This window comes from Nannospalax galili, unplaced genomic scaffold (genome assembly GCF_000622305.1).
Source record: "Nannospalax galili isolate Female #2095 unplaced genomic scaffold, S.galili_v1.0 scaffold100, whole genome shotgun sequence".
Taxonomy (NCBI): domain Eukaryota; kingdom Metazoa; phylum Chordata; class Mammalia; order Rodentia; family Spalacidae; genus Nannospalax; species Nannospalax galili.
The window spans coordinates 4075434-4093080 of NW_008352891.1; the positions used below are offsets into that span (position 1 = coordinate 4075434).

At 45.6% G+C, this 17647-nt stretch overlaps 1 protein-coding gene across 10 annotated transcripts in view; it reads right to left on the reverse strand.

The window, feature by feature from the left end:
- Positions 1–17647, reverse strand: part of Greb1 (growth regulating estrogen receptor binding 1) — a 160576-nt gene that overhangs the window by 63614 nt on the left and 79315 nt on the right. For 9 of the 10 annotated variants that reach the window (XM_029554590.1, XM_017802495.1, XM_017802491.1 and 6 more), the window contains exons 2-5: positions 15881–16037; positions 10524–10643; positions 7880–8056; positions 332–514 (exon numbers count right to left, since the gene is read on the reverse strand). In XM_029554590.1, coding sequence (XP_029410450.1) covers positions 332–514; positions 7880–8056; positions 10524–10643; positions 15881–16037 — 637 coding nt within the window. Of the gene's footprint in view, positions 1–331; positions 515–7879; positions 8057–10523; positions 10644–15880; positions 16208–17647 lie in introns of those variants that run through there. The other variant, XM_017802493.1, reaches the window with a different exon arrangement.

Below are 17647 nucleotides of genomic sequence, written 5' to 3' on the forward strand. Positions count from 1 at the left end.
GAGGAGGAGGAGGAGGAGGAGGAGGAGGAGGAGGAGAAGGCAAGAAAGTTCCCAGACAGTGAAAAATATCCCCTGGGAACAAAAGCCACTGCCCTAAACACTTGCCACAAAAAGGCTCAGCACAGAGTGGCCCCATGCCAACCTTTAAATATCCTATCCAGTTCATCTGTCCCTATAACAAGCTGGCCAAGCACCTTTGACACCAAGGAGCATTTTCAGTGCTGTGGGCTGCCCTCTGGCTACAGCCTATATCACTGGACAGGGGTCCCTTCCTCTCCACCCACTGGGGTGCATTTCCAGTCCCCAGTCCCTCCAGAGTCAAGTGCCTTACCCGAGCCTTTCCAACAAATCAAAGGTCCTTTGGTCAGGGCCCCTTGAGCATTTCGGATCAGGTAGTATTTGAGGTGCTTCTGTTTCTTGGGCTGTGTGGTCAGCTTCAGGTTGATGTGGTTAGAGAATTCAGTGAAGTAGCAGAAACCTTTCTTCCCACAGCCAACACAGTTCCCAGAGAAACCTGGAGGTGGGGGAAAGTCCTGAGCATCTCTAACTCCCTTCCAGCTCCCCTCTAGCCTCTTCATATAATCACAGTTCATCAAAATTCATCACATCCCTACTGCCACTCAGAGAATGCCAGCAGCTTAGGGAGTGGTCATGGTAGACTGGCTGGGGAATCTGGTTGGGGAGTCAAGATCATCCAGACTCAAACAAGACCAAAGAGAATGGGTCATGGAAACAGGCTTGGGCAAGCCCTGAAGATTTCACTTCCTCAGGAACATCCTGAAAACCCCACTTGTGAATGAATGAAGGAAATGTAGAGGCTGGTAATATAACTCACCTGGTAGAGTGCATGTCTAGCACTCACCAGGCCCTGGGTTCAATCCCCAGCACTACATAAACCATGGTGGCAATTGCCTGTAATCCCAGCACGTAAGCAACAGAGACAGGAGTTCAAAGTCATCCAAGTCTACATAGCAAGTTCGTGGCCTGAGCTACACAAAAACCTGTCTCAACATGGTACATATATACACAATGGAATTTTATTGTCATAATGAAGAATGAAATTATATCATTTAAAGGTAAAATGGATGGAACTGGAGATTATGTTAAGTGAAATAAATCCAACATATTGCATGTTTTCTCTCATATGAAGAATCTAGATTTTTAAAATATGCATATGTATGTATGCATGAAGTTAGAGGGAAGGAAGGAGCCTAAAAAGAGGGGGAGGGGGAATAAGAGAGAGTAATGAGGGAAGGAAGACAAAGATAGCATATTTTCTCTTATGCAGAATAAAGATTTATCTTCATACATACATACATACATACATACATACATGATATATACAGCTTTATATGTATATGAAAGCAGAGGGGATTGTTCATGGAAGCAAGGGAAACAGCAGAGGGATGGGAGAATCAAGGAGGGTAATCAGGGAGCAAGTGTAAGCAAAATATAATATATATGCATTAAAATGTCATCATGAAACCCATTATTTTGTATGCTAAAAAACAATAAATAAAAAGCCATCTACAAAGCACGCTCTGAAGGATCAGAACAAGCCCATTCAGCTGGCCAGACTTATCAAGTACCAGACGCATAGTGGGGATGCCAGGAATAAGTTCTGACACTCAGAAGCCAACAGAGTGAAGACACTGTTCAAGAACATGTCTGTGAGCTGGGCATGGTGGCACATGCTTTTAATCCCAGCACTTGGGAGTCAGAAGCAGGTGGGTCTCTATGAGATTGAGGCCAGCCTGGTTTCCAAAGTGAATTCCAGGCGAACTGGGGTTATAGGAAGACCCTATCTCAAAACAACAACAACTAAAAAAAAAAGTGGGGACGAGCAGCAGCAGCAGCTGGTGAGATGGCTCAGTGGCTAAGAGCACTGGCTGTTCTTACAGAGAACCCAGGTTTGGTTCCCAGCACCTACATGGCAGCAAACCATTCATGGCTCCAATTCCAGGGGATCTGATGCCTTCTTCTGGCTTCTGCTAGCACTACACAACATGGGTGCATTTACATACATGCAGGCAATACACTCATACACATAAATAAAAAAATAAAATAAAATAAAATTTAAAGAGGAGGAGGAAAAGGCTGTGTCAGGATAGGTATCCTGCTGGACCAGACAGGTCTCTCCACCCAGGTTCCTACCACCACCAGCTCTGCAGCTCTAGATAGGCCAACTGAACAGTGACAATGACAGATACCTCCTTGCATAAACTATGAACATGGAGAGCTTGAGTTTGAAAGGACCGCTACAAACCACAAAGTTATTCCAAATGAACCAGCTACAAGCTTGTTTAATACAGGAAACATGTGACCGTTTGGCCTCTTTACCTCACCACTGCTCCTATATAAACCATCCCAAGATGACCTTGCTCTGTCAATAGCAGGACTGGTTCCTTGTGGGTCCAAGGTCCTGGGTCCAGGGAGGCCCTGAAGCTGGGATGGATTTATTTTATCACATTCTCTGCCTGTTGGTCTACAGAGGTCATCTCACATTAGGCCATAAAAGCTACATGCCTCTCCATGAACTCTGTTCTTAAGACTATCCCTAGAGGCTCTGGCTAGTGTTCAAAAGATAGCCAGTCAGTGAAGGTTAAAAACATCTCCACAGAGTAAAGATTCACACTGCAGAAAGTCTCTAATTCACATATGTCTAGACCAGCTTCCTATTCTTCAAAAGGAAGACCTCAGAAATATGGACCAATCTCAGCCTGGCCAGAATAAGGCACAGGGTGACTTAGCTGTCCAGTTTCTAGTCCCTTTGTACAAGTGTGAGAAGACAGAGCAGCAAGGAAATGGAAAACGCTGTGTGGGACAGGGAGGAAACTAACATGCGCACAGATCCATTCAGTAGGGAGCAAACAGGACAGTCAGCTTAACTGACCCCACAGCCAGCCACAGCCAGCCTGCTGCCCATCTGACATGTCTCAGACATACAGTGTGGTATCTTTTCTCCTTCCTCTTGGACTAAGCTGTGGGAAGCAGGAGAGTGCCAGGGGCAGGAGACTCCCTCCAGAACGAAAGGTAAGAAGTGACTCCATCCATTGTCCAACCACAGAAGGGAAGACAGGGCTAAAGGGACTGAAGTGCATGAGTCTTCCTGGAAGTATCCACAGAGGTTTCCTTTGACTTGATGGGTAGTCTCCAAGCACATGGCTTTAAGGCTGGTGGGGTAGGGGGTGGCTCAACCTTATTGCCAGGGTTACTGTCTCTGCAGAGAAGGGTCCCTTCTCTGAATCCTCAGGGATGGTTCTGAAATCCCTCTGATATCTGACTTTTCTTCATGAAACACAGTCTAGAGGAGACTTCCTGGACAGTCCTGCAGGAGATTCAAGAGGCCCCATGTTTACTGTCACCTTCCTGTTAGTGGAAGTAAATGTGTTCTAACAGCAAATGAAAGGGAACATAATTTCTAGAGTCTCACCTTGATGTCTGAACCAAATCCCAGTCACTATGTAGAAACTTCTACTTGTGCCAGAAAAAGCATACAGAGCAGATTTAGATTCCAGAGGGGCCAGGGCATGGTATGCGGGAACAATGTAGGTTTGAAATTTCTGTTGGATCATCTTCTATCCTACACTGCACTCAGAATTTGTTCCCTGCCTCAGTTTCTCTTTTGAAAAAAAATTACACGCGTGAGTTCCAAGAGAGCTTTCTAAAACATAAAACATGGCAATTGCCTTATTTTTTATCACTACCAATATTTCTTTAAAATATAAATTGGGGGGTTGGAGAGGTGCTTCAGGGGTTCAGAGTACTAGCTGCTCTTGCAGAGGACCTGGATTCAGTTCCCAAAACTCATATGGCAGCTAACAACACTCTATAATTCTAGTTCCAGGTGATCCAACTCCCTCTTCTGGCCTCCATGGGCATTTCATGACATGGGTGTACTTAACATATGTACAGGCAAAACACTCACATACATATACATATACATATACATATATATACATATATGTATGAAGGGAAATGAAAGAAAAAGGAACTACAAATTTTAAAAGACAAGAGTTAAAGATGTAGCTCAGTTGGTAGAATACCTTCTTAATATGCATGAAACCCTGGGTTTGATCCCAGCACTGCATAAACCTGGGCATAGTGATGCACACCTACAATTCCAGCACTTGGAAGGAGGAAGCAAGGAGGATCAGTGGAAGCAAAGAGGATCAGAAGTTCAAGGTCATTTGTGGCTATTTAGCAGGTTCAAGACCAGCCTAGGTAGGATAAATGAGACTCCATCTCAATAAATAAATTCAAAAGACAAAAGATAAATCAACCAAATACTTTAAGAGAACTTTCATTGGGTCTTGAATTTAATAAACCAACTGTAAAACAAAAAAGTAAATGATAAAATTTGAACCCATCAGATATTTAAAAATATTGACAAATGCTACTAAAATGTATAAACATGATCATGGTACTGGGTTTCCAACAAAAAGTTGTTTTTCTATAGAGACAGATACTCATGAAACTAGTTTCTGATGAGTAACGTGGGGTGTGAGATTTGCCTCCTGATAATCGTGGTGGGGAGAAGAGGGAGGAGTCACAAAGCACAGGGCTGACTATCCCGACATGCTAGGAACAACCAGAGACAAAGGACACCCTACACTAGGTGCTACAGCTTGACTGTGGCTTTCCAGATACCACACACCTCTATCCTTCAGGACCCAAATGAAGCCCCAGCTTCTGCCCATGAGCCAGGCTCCAGCCACTAAGAAATTTCCCCATCTCTTCAAGTACCCATAGCATAGTTCATGCTGCCTGAGATGTCCTTCATCCCTTAATCAGTCCTACATCATCAAGGATCAAGGTCAAAAGCTTCCAGTTGCTGCCCAGATGACCCTAATCAAGTCAGTCTGTGCCTTCTGGGCTTCATATATAAACACCTGACCATCCTATCTCTTCCTCACTAGTTTATTTCCACTTCCTCAGAACTGTTTCTGACACATGATAAATCCTTAATAAACAGGAGCTACCATTTGCATTTTACTGCTGCTCTTCTCCAGCTCGCAAACTTTCAGTTTTCAGGGCCTAGCTCAAACCTGGCTGCCACTGAAACATCTTTCCCATCACCAATAGTTCGTGTTGATACCCTGGCAACCCTCTGTGAAAGCCACAATGCCATAAGACTGAGTATAAGATTTACTGACATGGTTTTTGCTATGGACCTCCTGACTCTGCTTGCCTGTGTCTCCCCACCAAACCAAGAGCTCCCAATGAAAGGGCTGAGTCCCCAGGTATAGCTAAACATCCAGCCTTCAGCTTAAGCTTATACACTAATAAATGTGCAAATAATTTGCCCGCTCACTAAATAATGTACTCATTTTTTCCTAAGAAATGAGCATGTTAGAGAGATGTTTTCTTCTCTCTTCTTAAGCCACTGGCCAACTTGGACAAAACAGCTAATCTAAACAACAAGCCTAGATTTTAAATTTTCAGTTTTCTCAGACAAACTCCCTCAGCAGATTCAAAGTCACTAGAACAATATTCCTAAAGTCTTTGCTTCCCCCACAATGGTCCACAGCCCCGTGTTTTATAGGTCACTAAACAGAGCTGAGCCTGGGCCCCTGCGGGAGCTTCAGAAACCACCTTGTCCTGGGCAGTTATCTGAGTTAATGGCAGGAAATTTAAACAGTGTTAAGTGTCTAAGCTGAGAGCATAAAGTTATTTTCAAAGGAGAGAGCATTGGTGATTACCAACCAGCTCTTGTTCCCCATTCTGAATGGCTTTTTGCAAGCAATTAACAAAGCTCTGACTTCCTGGGCACTCTGGCCAAGGCAGGAGGAGCAAGACTCTTAGGGGCTGGAGGGGAAGGAGCTGGAAGATTCCTATCTCCAGGGCCCAAGAGGCAGGACCTCCCTGATTTACCACCCTGGCAATTCCCTTACAGTCACAAAGGGGTGGAATTCAGACAACCCCTCAACCCTACCTTACCCCACCACTACCACCAGATCAAACACCACCTGTGTGAGGCACCGGCTTCCCCAGCTCCATCTGTTTGAGCACTGTCCGTATGATCTATATGTGTGCCCAGTGAGCAAGCTTGGGCTCACATGCAGGCATTCCATCAGATTGAGGAGTTAGTTGTCCATAATTATTCTTAAAGAATTGGTCTCAATAAGCCCACAGAGCTGCCTAAGGGCCTGCCCAGGTCATTGTCCCCAGGCTATGCCATTCTTCCTGGGAGCATTTTTTTTTTTTTTGCCTTGTTTGGGAGTTTACACACATTGTGCCCCCCAGTAGCCTTCAGTCAGGAACCATTTATTTTCCTTTCCTTCCTCTCTCCTCCCTCCATTCCTCATGCCCTTCTTTGCATAACATAACGGTGCAAAGGCAAAATGTGTTCAGCGAACACCCGCTGCAATGAGTTCTCCCCTGGTTTTGGGGCCATAAGAAGCACAGAACTGGAGGTTTTCAGTGCTGATACACAGGGAGAATAAGAAAGATGTGGATTTTCTTAACCCAGAAGTTTGTTCCATAAATTCTCATGCCTACAGTGAAGACTGTGCCTACATGTGAAAATAGACACTGTCAAGCCTTCTACTTCCCAGTCCTCCTCCAAAGGAGACACAAGACTAGGTGAGGGGCCAAATCCAAAGTCACCAGACAAGAACAAACTGCCCAAGGTTGGAACATATGTGAAAACTCCTCTGACCTGAATGAAGACAGGAAGGCTCAGGAGGCCTGGTAGCCTGTGGCCAGACACAAAACCAGATCCCAGATCTCTGGGCTTTTAGTCCAACCCTGAGCTCTTCTCTGATGCTACTGCAAATTGGAGGAACATGTGAAAGAGCCTGTCATACAGTAAGAGCATAATAATATCATCTGAACAGAAGGAATCCAGTTTTGGCTCCACTTCACAGAGTCAGGCTGGCTCTTAGAGGGCCGGTGATTTTTTGAAAAGCCACGGGCAGGAGGTGGCCATGGCCAGAAGGAAAAGTTGCAGTTCCCACTCAACCTTGACCACAGCAAAAGCCTAAGGAACACAGTGAGTAAAGGGGGGAACTTGGAGCCTGTGAGACTTGAACTTGGGCCCTGTTGTCTTTTTCACTCTCATGAACAAGTCCTATAGAACTAGGGTAATAGATACCACTTCTCCAGGTGGAGCTGTAAAACAAAGTAGAGGATGGCTATGGAGCCTGGCAGTCTCTCAAGATGCGACCACCTGGAGGCAGGGATACATAACACATCTCACTCTCCTGTCTCCTTGTTTCTGAAAGTGCCTAGGACAGGGTTTATAACCCTTTCCTGGCAGAAGGGGCACTTAGAAATGAAGGTTTGAAGAACAAATCATAAAAAAAAAATGTACTATTAAACAGTGAGCTTTCTACGGAGGAACAACCAGTTATTTTTTTATGTGTGCATGCACATGTGTATATGTCTATATACATGTATGTGTTTGTATACCTGGGTATGTATGCCCACACATGTGAAAGCCAGAGGGCAACCTTAGCTGTCCTCCCTTAGGGATCATTCATCGTATTTTTTGAGACTCTTATTATTAGCCTGGGGCTTGCCAAATTGGCAAGGCTGGCTGGCCAGTAAGGTCCAGGAATCTGTCTGTCTGGAATTACAAGCATAGCTACCATATCTGACTTTTTACATGGGTTCTGGGGCTCAAACTTGGGTCTTCATGCTTGCATGGCATGCAGTTTACCAACTGTGCTATCTCCCCAGTCCCAGCCAATCATGTTTGAAATAATTCCCATTTTCCTTCCATTCCACAATGATATCTAAAAAATAAATACCTGTAGGACATCACAGGTAGCCTCTCCGCCCCTGCCATCACAGCCACCACCATCAGCTGAGGCCTCCCTCGTTCTGCCCAACCACATGCAAACAGAGCCACAGTGAAGGGAAAGGAAGAACTCACCGAGCAGGGCGTTGTGGCCATTATCATCTGGCAAGAACCTCTTGTCTACTGCACACACCAAGAGGTGGTCAGGCAGGCTGGGGGACTTGGCCCCCACGAGAAGGAAGCCTGCAGGGACCTCGATGGGCTCATTGGAAATGGAGACGAGGCGCAGGTCCTTTCCAGCCTGGCAGAAGCCTACAAGAAGTGGACAGAGCTCACACGCTATCCAGGGCCTTCCCAGAACCAGGAGTCTGTGGACACAGGGGTCACTATGGGTCTTGTTGGGAACAACCCTTACAGCCACTCTGGGTTAGGGCTCAACATTAATGCCTGAGAAAATTATCATCATGGTTATTTGTGACACTGATCTCAGTAGTCTCTGTGTGACAGTTGTGTCACTCTGTAACACATACTAATGTGCAAGTAAGACTCAGCAGGAAAATGCTTCAAGAAAATGAGGACAATTGAAATTCAGACAAGACCAAGACATCAAAAGGTAGCGGCACCTGCCATCTTCATATGCTGTACTTTATGCAGCTGCCAGAGCCAGTCTCTCAAGCTTCCCTGGAGGGAACTTAGAGTCCAGGAACTGGAGTCCTATCCTAATGGACACGTTTTCTCTCTACACCCTTCGGAACCTTTGGATTATAAATCTTTTAAATATATTTCCTGGGTCTGGAGAGATGTCTCAGTGGTTAAGAACACTGACTGCTCTTGCAGAGGACTAGGGTTCAATTCCCAGCACCCACATGGCAGCTAACAACTGTCTGTAACTCCAGGTCCAGGGAATTCGATGCCCTCTTCTGACCTCCATGGGCACTGCATGACATGAGTACACTTACACACATGCAGGCAATACACCCATACACATAAAATAAAATAATAAATAATATTTAAATGTATTTCCTATGTGAAAAGTAAGTTCTCAAAAACTATCCAGGAAAAGAGGAAAATGGCTGGGACTTATTAGGCTCTCTCTGAGATCTTGTTCTAGGTGAGGGTGAGCTCATTTCCTGGGCTTCTTGCATTGTGATCCACCAGGGAGATACAGGCCCCTCTACCCCAGCCAGTCATGGGAGCTTTTGCAGCCCTTTAAAAATTTCTCTTCAGGGGCTGGAAGAATGGCTCAACAGTTAAGAGCACTGGCTGCTCTTGCAGAGGACCTGGGTTGGGTTCCTAGCACCCATATATTGGCTCACACACTCCTATAATTTCAGTTCCAGGGAATCCAATGCGCTTTTCTGGCCTCCAAGGACTTTGTATGCATGTGGTGCACCTATATACATGCAGGCAAAACATTCATACACGTAAAATAAAAATACATAAATAAACAGAAGTTTAAAAGCCTCTCTTCCTCTGCTCTAGGCTTTTCTCCAACACAGGAGCCAGACTGCACCTAGGCATGGGGCAGCTGCTTTCACAGACTTTCTCGGCCCAGTGCTCCTGTGCCACCCACCTTCAGGAAGCTGGAGAAAGTCAGTTGAGGTAGTCACTATAAGCATACTACTGGAAATCCTGTGAGAACCAATTTAGGGACCATTGTTCTCACCATTCCCGATGCGGGACAGTAGGCAATCCTGCCTCACAGCTGTACTGACTCCCCTGTTCAAGGAATAGCAGCGCCAGAGAGGGCCAAGTCCTCCCTACCACCCTAACGGCTCAGGGTCAGGTCAGGGTCAGATTCAGGTCTCAAGTGCAGGGGCCTCCACAACTATTCTGATCACTTTCCAATCCCAGCTCTATTGTGCCCCAGGTCCTGCCTGAATCCCCTAATCATGAAGCTCCCTAGGCTGGGTATTCCTCACCCCTATAAGCCTTTGCAGCAGCTATTTCCTCTGTAGTTTCCCAGCCTCCTCACCCTACTATAGTCTCCTGGCTAACTCCTACCAATGGTTTAAACCCCAGAGGAAGAACCAGCTTCTCTAGGAAACCTCCCTGAAACTCTGTGCCTGCATTCGGAGTCTTTCTTCAGCTCCCATGCAGCCCAGCCTGCCCTCCCAACTTACCCTAATGTACACAAAGCATCTGTCTCCCCAAAAAGCCCCAAGAGTTCCCTGAATTTCCAGAGCAAGGGCTCAATAACACTTAATTACAGACAACTATAAAGAAGCCTGCCAGCCATTGGCTGGCATAGTGACAGGATAGAGGCTCTCTAAGCCAAGGAGTAACAGGATCTGCAGTATGAACCCAAAGGCCTCTCCAGGTGTGAAGCATGAGCTCTCACCACTGGGCTGAAATGCTGCTGTGTCCAGCATCTCCTGCCTCAGTTTTTCATCAGTAAAATGGCTGATTGCCCAGGTTCCTGGGATAATATGAATACACTGGTTCAGCAGCCAAGGACTGATAGGTGTGTACCACTATTCCTACTAATCCATTCCAAATCAAATACTCGGTGATATAGACTCGAGTAAAGAAAGTATGTTCTGGCTTCCTAACAACTGACACAGCACAATGAATACTTGGCTCCCAGGCCATTCTTACAGTTGAGACTGTCTACAGTGGCTGAAGAGCTGGGAGCGGGCTCACCATGCTGTAGAGTATGTGGGGACTACAGGCCCAGCTCACACCTCAAGGGATAAGAACAAGGAGGACCCTGGGGACACAAAACCTCAGACCTAGCTGTGAAGCTGCAGATCCTGGGCAGGGGCTGGCATAGTCTTACCATCCGTGGTGCAGCAGCCTTCCGGAGGAGGAGGCAGCTGGTAGGCATTTGAAAGACTGCTGGGTTCCAACCCTCCATCCCCCTCTTCCTCTTCTTCTTCGTTGTCCACTCGGCTGCTACCTGGATGTGGGGGAGAAGAGCGGTGATGTATAAGGAAGCTGCCATGGGGCCTGGAGGAAGGCCTTTCCTTCCACCTGGAGCAGTAAGCTGGACAAGGGCACAGAATGTGGAGGACCAATCACAAAAGAGAACTACCGGCCTCTGGGAAGCACTCAGCAAGCCTTTGCTAGTCTACCCCTTGGTCCTTAGAAACCCTGGGAGGCTGGGCATTGTGGCCCTGCTGTACTGGAAGGGAAAGGCAAGGCTCTCTCAGGCCTGATGATTCCCAAAGGTCATGGTGCACACAGACTTAGCTTAAGTTCACTTCTCTTCCAGCCACTACAGCTGCGCATGTCTACACAGAGGCAGGGGTTTGCTACATATATGGTAATTTGATAAAGACTGAGCACAAAACTTCTACCCAGTAGGTATTCTGAAAACATTTATGTGAGAAATACTATGATGTATGTAGCCCGTATTACATTTAAGGAAACCAGGGCTGAGAGGCTCAGTGACTGGCTCACAGCTGTTTAACCACCTGCCTGTGAGTTCACAGGTGCCCAAGCCAGTGTTCTTAGAAAACAGAAGTAGCATGCACAGCCTTAACTATTACATAAGGGAACTACTGAGCTGTACACTATTATTTATCCAAAGAATGCATGCATACATTATTGCAACCACACACACATGCAGACATGAAAATGACCTTCCAGGATACTCTAGAACAGGGCCAGGCATGAAAGCTGTGGCTTTAGGAAAGGAGGAATGGCACCTATGGGACTGACCACGACAGCCCTGGGCATGAGCTCCTCTCACGCTGTCTCCCAGGGCTGCCTCTGCCCTCACTGGTCTCTGACCTCCCAGCACACAGCAAGATGCCTAGTGCGGAGACTGTGCTGAGGAGACAGCTGCCCACTGCTCTGAGCACACAGCGAGACCTTTCTCGCTGCTGGAGAAAACAGATTTCACCAAAATTTGCCTTTTGAAGGATCCAGGAATTTAGTCCTTCCAATGACTTCTCTCTTTTTTACCCAATGTATTGGGTAAAAAAAAAAATCTTTCTCAACAGGCATGGCAGCACGTGCCTTTCATCCCAGCACTGGGAGGTAGAGGCAGGCGGATCTCTGTGAGTTCAAAGCTAGCCTGGTCTACATAGTGAGTTCCAGGCCAGCTAGGGCAATAGGGAGACCCTGTCTCAAAAACACCAAAAAAAAAAAAAAATCTTTCTCAACAGGCATGGCAGCACGTGCCTGTCATCCCAGCACTGGGAGGTAGAGGCAGGGGGGGCTCTGTGGGGTTAAAAAAAAACCGGGCTACATAATGAGGTCCCAGGCCGCCCCGGGAAAAAGGGGAGCCCCCCCTCAAAAAAACAAAAAAAAAAAAAAAAAAAATCTGCCTCAGTGTGTCTTTAAGTTTCTTGTACTACACAGCACACAGATTTCCTCCTGGAATGGGCATTTTAAGCATCCTTAAATATTAGGGCAGGATATGGTTGTCTCCTCTCCTGTTTGTTTCTTTCATTGCAGGCTTGTTTTTATGTCTCCTGCTGTCCTCTCACTTGGCTCTAACACCACTCCTCCATCCAGGGGTTTTAGGCTAATCATGAAATCATATGAGGTGAGAGACACTAGACCAGAAATCTGGGAAATGAAGTTCCAGTATTTGGATCGCTGCTGCCTGTGTGACTGACCACAGGACAGAGGCTTGATCTCTTTATGGGAAATGAGTGGATTACCAAGTGAGCTCCAAGGCCACTGTGAGTTGTGATGGCCTACATAAGAAAATGTGACACCTCAGAGTCAGGCAGAATTTTCCAGCTGTTATTTAATTGATCAGGCTGCTAGGAACATAACCTGACAGGGGCTATGACCTTGGGAAGGTCTCTGCAGGAAGTGCAGCTAGCCTCCTGGTGCCTTGGTCTTTATGGGCTCAGAGGATAGACACCAGGTCATGAGAAAACTGTGAAACGCTTACACAAGAAAGAACACACAAGGTTGGGGGGATAAGCCCGGCAGCCTCTTTCCCTTAGCTTCTTCCTGTCTGTAAAGCAGGCACAATGGGGTCCCATCAGACTCCAAGACAGGACCAGCACCAGAGCAGGTGGCACAGAAGCTCTGTCTGCAGTCTACAAAGTTCACACTCAACTGAGTCAGTTTTACAAAGATTCAAAAAAGTGGAGTACATCCCAACCTTGGAATAGAAACAAATATACAATCCCCAGCAGGACTAAAATGCATCCCCCCAGTCAGAACCATGAATCCACAGGCAGTGCACAGGGAATGGCTGGCTGTGCTTTATTCTGCTAAGCCCAAAGAACCACATTCCAACACACTGAGAAAGAACCAAGACAGAAGGGTCTTAAGCCCCAGAGAGTCAAAGACTGAGCTCAAACTACAGGCAGGATTAAAGGTCAAAGGTCTGCAGCAGACATTCCGGCCTTTAATGGGCTCCTCAGCCCCAAGCAGACTAAACAGACATGTTAACAGGGGTCTGCCGGCAGGGCAAGAGCCTTAAAGCGGCCTTAGACAAAACCATCAGGGTTGAGGGCTTAGCACGGTATAATAAAACATAGAAAGCCAAGGACCCTATAGCACTTTCAGCTCCAGGCACCTGAGGCTATTCACTTTGGCATTTACATTCCATTTTCTTTTCATGAGAAGCAGCCTTGGGACATTCTGAGCACATGGGATTATAGGCATTTACCTGAATCCTGTCCAGTTAGTATATTTGTACTACTTAGCACAGTTCTGGGGTAGTATCTGTTTTGTTGCTCTTTCTTTTAAAAAGTCAATAACCTCTAAAAGGGTTTTCCCTTAAGGGGGGTAGTAGGTAAAAACTCTCATTTAAAAAATAAAGCAATAAGTTAGCCTCTTAAATCACCCCAGAAATACATAAAAATGTTATCAGATCTGCAGGGGTTTATCATACCAGTACCCTGGCCATCAGCATCAGTATTGTCTGAAGAAGTCCAGCAATCAGATAAGAGTCCCTGAGAAGAGACAAGCAGACAAAACAACATGGGGCCTTATGCATGCCTGTTTGCACTAAGGTTTATGATGCAGAAGATATGGCACAAGTCGAGGGCTTGGTTTATGGTGACATTTAGCAAACTGAAGTGTCTTCCCCTCCCACCAACTCCTAGAAAAACAAAATCTCAGGTGATGAGTCTGGGCTACTTGCTGGGTAGAGAGAAAAGTGCAGAGGGGGCTGGGTCCAATCTTCATACCAACCCAAAGACCGAGCGATCCCACTGACAAGCTGACCAGAAGTACTGGACATTCAGCCCTGAGGAATAAAACTCATGAGCTTCAATGCTGTCCCCCTGGGGGCTAGGATATAGCTCAGAGGTGGAGCATGTAGGCACTTCAAAGACCGAGCGATCCCACTGACAAGCTGACCAGAAGTACTGGACATTCGGCCCTGAGGAATAAAACTCATGAGCTTCAATTCTGTCCCCCTGGGGGCTAGGATATAGCTCAGAGGTGGAGCATGTAGGCACTCCCAGCGCAGTTGAGAGAATATCACTGGGAAATGCCACATGTCCAAAAGAGGTAAGAGTTACTTGAAAAGACAGAGCTTCCCAACTAGAAAGGGAGAGGCAAGCGGACAGCCCAAGGTAATCTTCAGTAGCAAGAAAAGCTGACTGGGAGCCCCCAAGGGCTTTCTGCTGCTCTCTGTCCTCATGTGAGCAGCTCTGCACTGAACGCCCCCCCCATCCCACTATCTGTACATACAGATCTCCCAGAGCTGAGGGTATAATTCCGCTGTTCCTACAGAACCAGCAGACCACTTTCCCCATTTCCAAATCACATCGACCTCAGTGCATTAGCAGGTGAACAGGCTTTGTAGATTTTAAGGCGCCATTCAGATGTACTAAATTATCATGATTGCTATTACTAATTTTCCATTAACAACAAGGCTTTTCAACACTGAGCAGTTAAGAATAACCAAGGAATGCTTATTTCACAAAGCCTTTCAGTTGGTTAAAAAGGTGATCTACTGAATATTCTCTAACTTCTCAGCTCCCCATGGTGCCAAACTTATAGTTCCTATGCCATAAAACATCCACACCAGAGAATTTCAAGTTTCCTGATTTACAGTTTGGAATGCAATCTGGTTTCTCTTGGAACTAGATTCAGTTCTTTGGGGTCCTTTGCTGTGCCACTTGCAAGGTAAATTTACTGAGTTTTTTTTAATGACCCATGAGGTCCTTCCTACAATAATCAGGAATACCAGACACTCATAAGCTCAGAACAGAGCTCTTTCAAAACAAGCACCCCACAGCCACACACACACAGAATACAACACAACACAACACGGAGTACAACCCCACACACAGAGTACAACAGACACAGACATGGACACACCACACACACACACACACACACACACACACATACACACCACAAACAGCACATACACACAACACAGATACAGACAACACACATACCACAATACACACACCATACCACAACACACACCCCAAGCCCAATGCAGCATATATCTGGCAGACATTTTGGTTTTTTGTTTAACAATTATTTTTTGCTTTAAACCACGGCTCTTTCTACTTCAAAAACTACTAAAGTATAATTTCAAATGAAAAGGGTTGAACTTATAAAACAAACAAACAAAACAAAACAAAAATTTCAAAACAGTAGCTTCATCATCCTATGGATTGCTTTGAGCTTACTTTTGACATGAAAATACCTTGCTATTAAAAATCTCTCTCTCTCTCACATACACACTCACTCTCATGCTTTATTTTCTGAATAAAGGAAGTCAAGTCAAGTCAAGTCATGCTTTATTCTTGGTACATAATAAATTCATAAAAGTTTGCTCTGATTTTTCAAGTTTCTAGAGTGCTCTTAAACCTGTTACTACAAAGAAAAACAACTTTTAGTTTACAAAGAAAAGGCCATGAATCACAAGAGAATGAAAAAAAATACACAGCTGGAGGTCAAACTCATGTTAAAATTTCTTATCAAAGTAAAAATGTCAAACCTTCTAATGAGGCATAAACGCCCCTTTCAGAAGACTTGTCTCTGTCTCCTATTAATCGAATTTTTTTCCTTGAAATTTATGACTGAAACTTATTTTTAATCAAATCACAAATAAGCTTGTGAACCTTTTCTTTTTTAATGATTCTTTTTGGTGAGACTACAGTTCTCAAATAGGGCAGAAGAGGGGAGTTTCAGGTTTTGCTAATGCTGGCTGTGCACAACAAAAGAAGCGCACAAATCAAGAAGTGTTCCTCCTACCTTCTAAAGAGGACAGCTGCTGCTCGGCCTCCAAGTACAGCTGGGAGAAGATGGGCCTGGGTACCAGGGTGTTGGAACGCAGGGAAGCCTCAATGGAGTTGTGAAGGACCTCCTCAAACCGTGTGGTTTTCAGCTGTCCAGCGTAGGAATTTCCCATCTTCAAAACACAGAGACGACACAGTCTTCTGATTAAGATGACATTTCGGTTTTGGCTAGAAGGGCTGCCTGCACACGCTGTCTGACAGAGGAGGTAAAAGCCAGTCTCAAGTAGGGACGGGCTTGTGGCCTCTGCTCAGCCCAGACAGGAGAGGGCGGCTCTCCCCAGCTACTGCAGGGCAATTACAGGAAGTTATATAAGTAACAGCTCTCTCTCTCTCTCTCTCTCTCTCTCTCTCTCTCTCTCTGATTTAGCACTCACAGAGCCCACCACCTTTTAGAATATTCCACTGGGAAGTGCCTCTTCGCCTTCCCCTCTTTTCCCATAGATAGGATCCTGTCTCCAGGAGTCCCCAGGCAAAAGACAAATCATTTTCCAGGAATGGCCCTTCCACATCCTTTCCACAGCTGTGACAGCAACAGACCACCCACCCAGGTTTTAGGATGCCAGGAGGCACCCCCTTTCTATCCCCAAAGGCAGGCCAGCAGACTTCATCACTAAGTTCCTGGTAAAAGCCTGGCTGTTAGCATTCTTCCTTAAGAACATGTTTCAGCTTGTTAAATATCTCTACCACAAAGGTCATGTACAACAATCCCAGAACACCTGGGAAAATGGGGACAGTCACTGACAGGCATCCCCTAAGATAATCACTCTAGTTTTTTTCTGTAGCTCTTTAACTGAGAGCTAATTCAAAGTTAGTAATTCATTGGTTGGTTTGGTTTTTTTGTCAGTATATTCACCATTTTGTGCAACTGCTGCATCATCAATTTGACACATCCATCACCCCCAAAAGAAACTCCACAGCTATCACTTCCCAGTGGCTACAGCCCAAGGCAACATGTCCATTTTCTGTCACTACGGATCCACCTAGCCTATCAGATGAGCACACAGAAGCACTCAGCAGGCGGCTTTCTGCACCAGTGTTCCCCACTGGCAATTCCAGCACGGTAAAGCCAAGACTCACCTGCCAATACTGCGTTGCCACTGGGATTTTTGCTGTTTTGTTTGGAGTCCTAAGGATCAAACCCAGGCCTCTCAACTGCCCTGTAAATACTAAGCCACTGCCCCAGGCCCCAGCCCTGTCATTGAAGGAAGGGATGAGGACTGTACTCAGAGGTATAACTGTACTATAACATAATTTATTTCATTTGACATACATGTATCACTCATCCCTCTTACAAATGCTTTTAGAATAATTTTACTGGTTACATGATATCTCATTGAGTGAAAATATTGGTACTTGCTGCAGACATTTCTCTCTGACCTCACATATGGTCTGTTTCAGCCCTTCCAAGGGCAAGCATTTCAGTATTCTACGTCTTTCTCCTGGATTCCATTTCTTCTCTCGCATTCATGTTAGCTTTTTTAAAATACTTTCCTCTTTCTATCTCCTTTTGTTTTCCTCTGTCGCACTCATTCCAACTCTTTTAAAATGATTACATTTTCACATTACTCCAGCAACAATGAATACATTTAAGGCTACATCAGACTATATATTATCTTCTGGGAACCCCTTTGGTTAAGGTACCTGAGTTAAGTACAATCTCTTTCTCTTTCTCTCTCTCTCTCTCTCTCTCTCTCTCTCTCTCTCTCTCTCTCTCTCTCTCCAG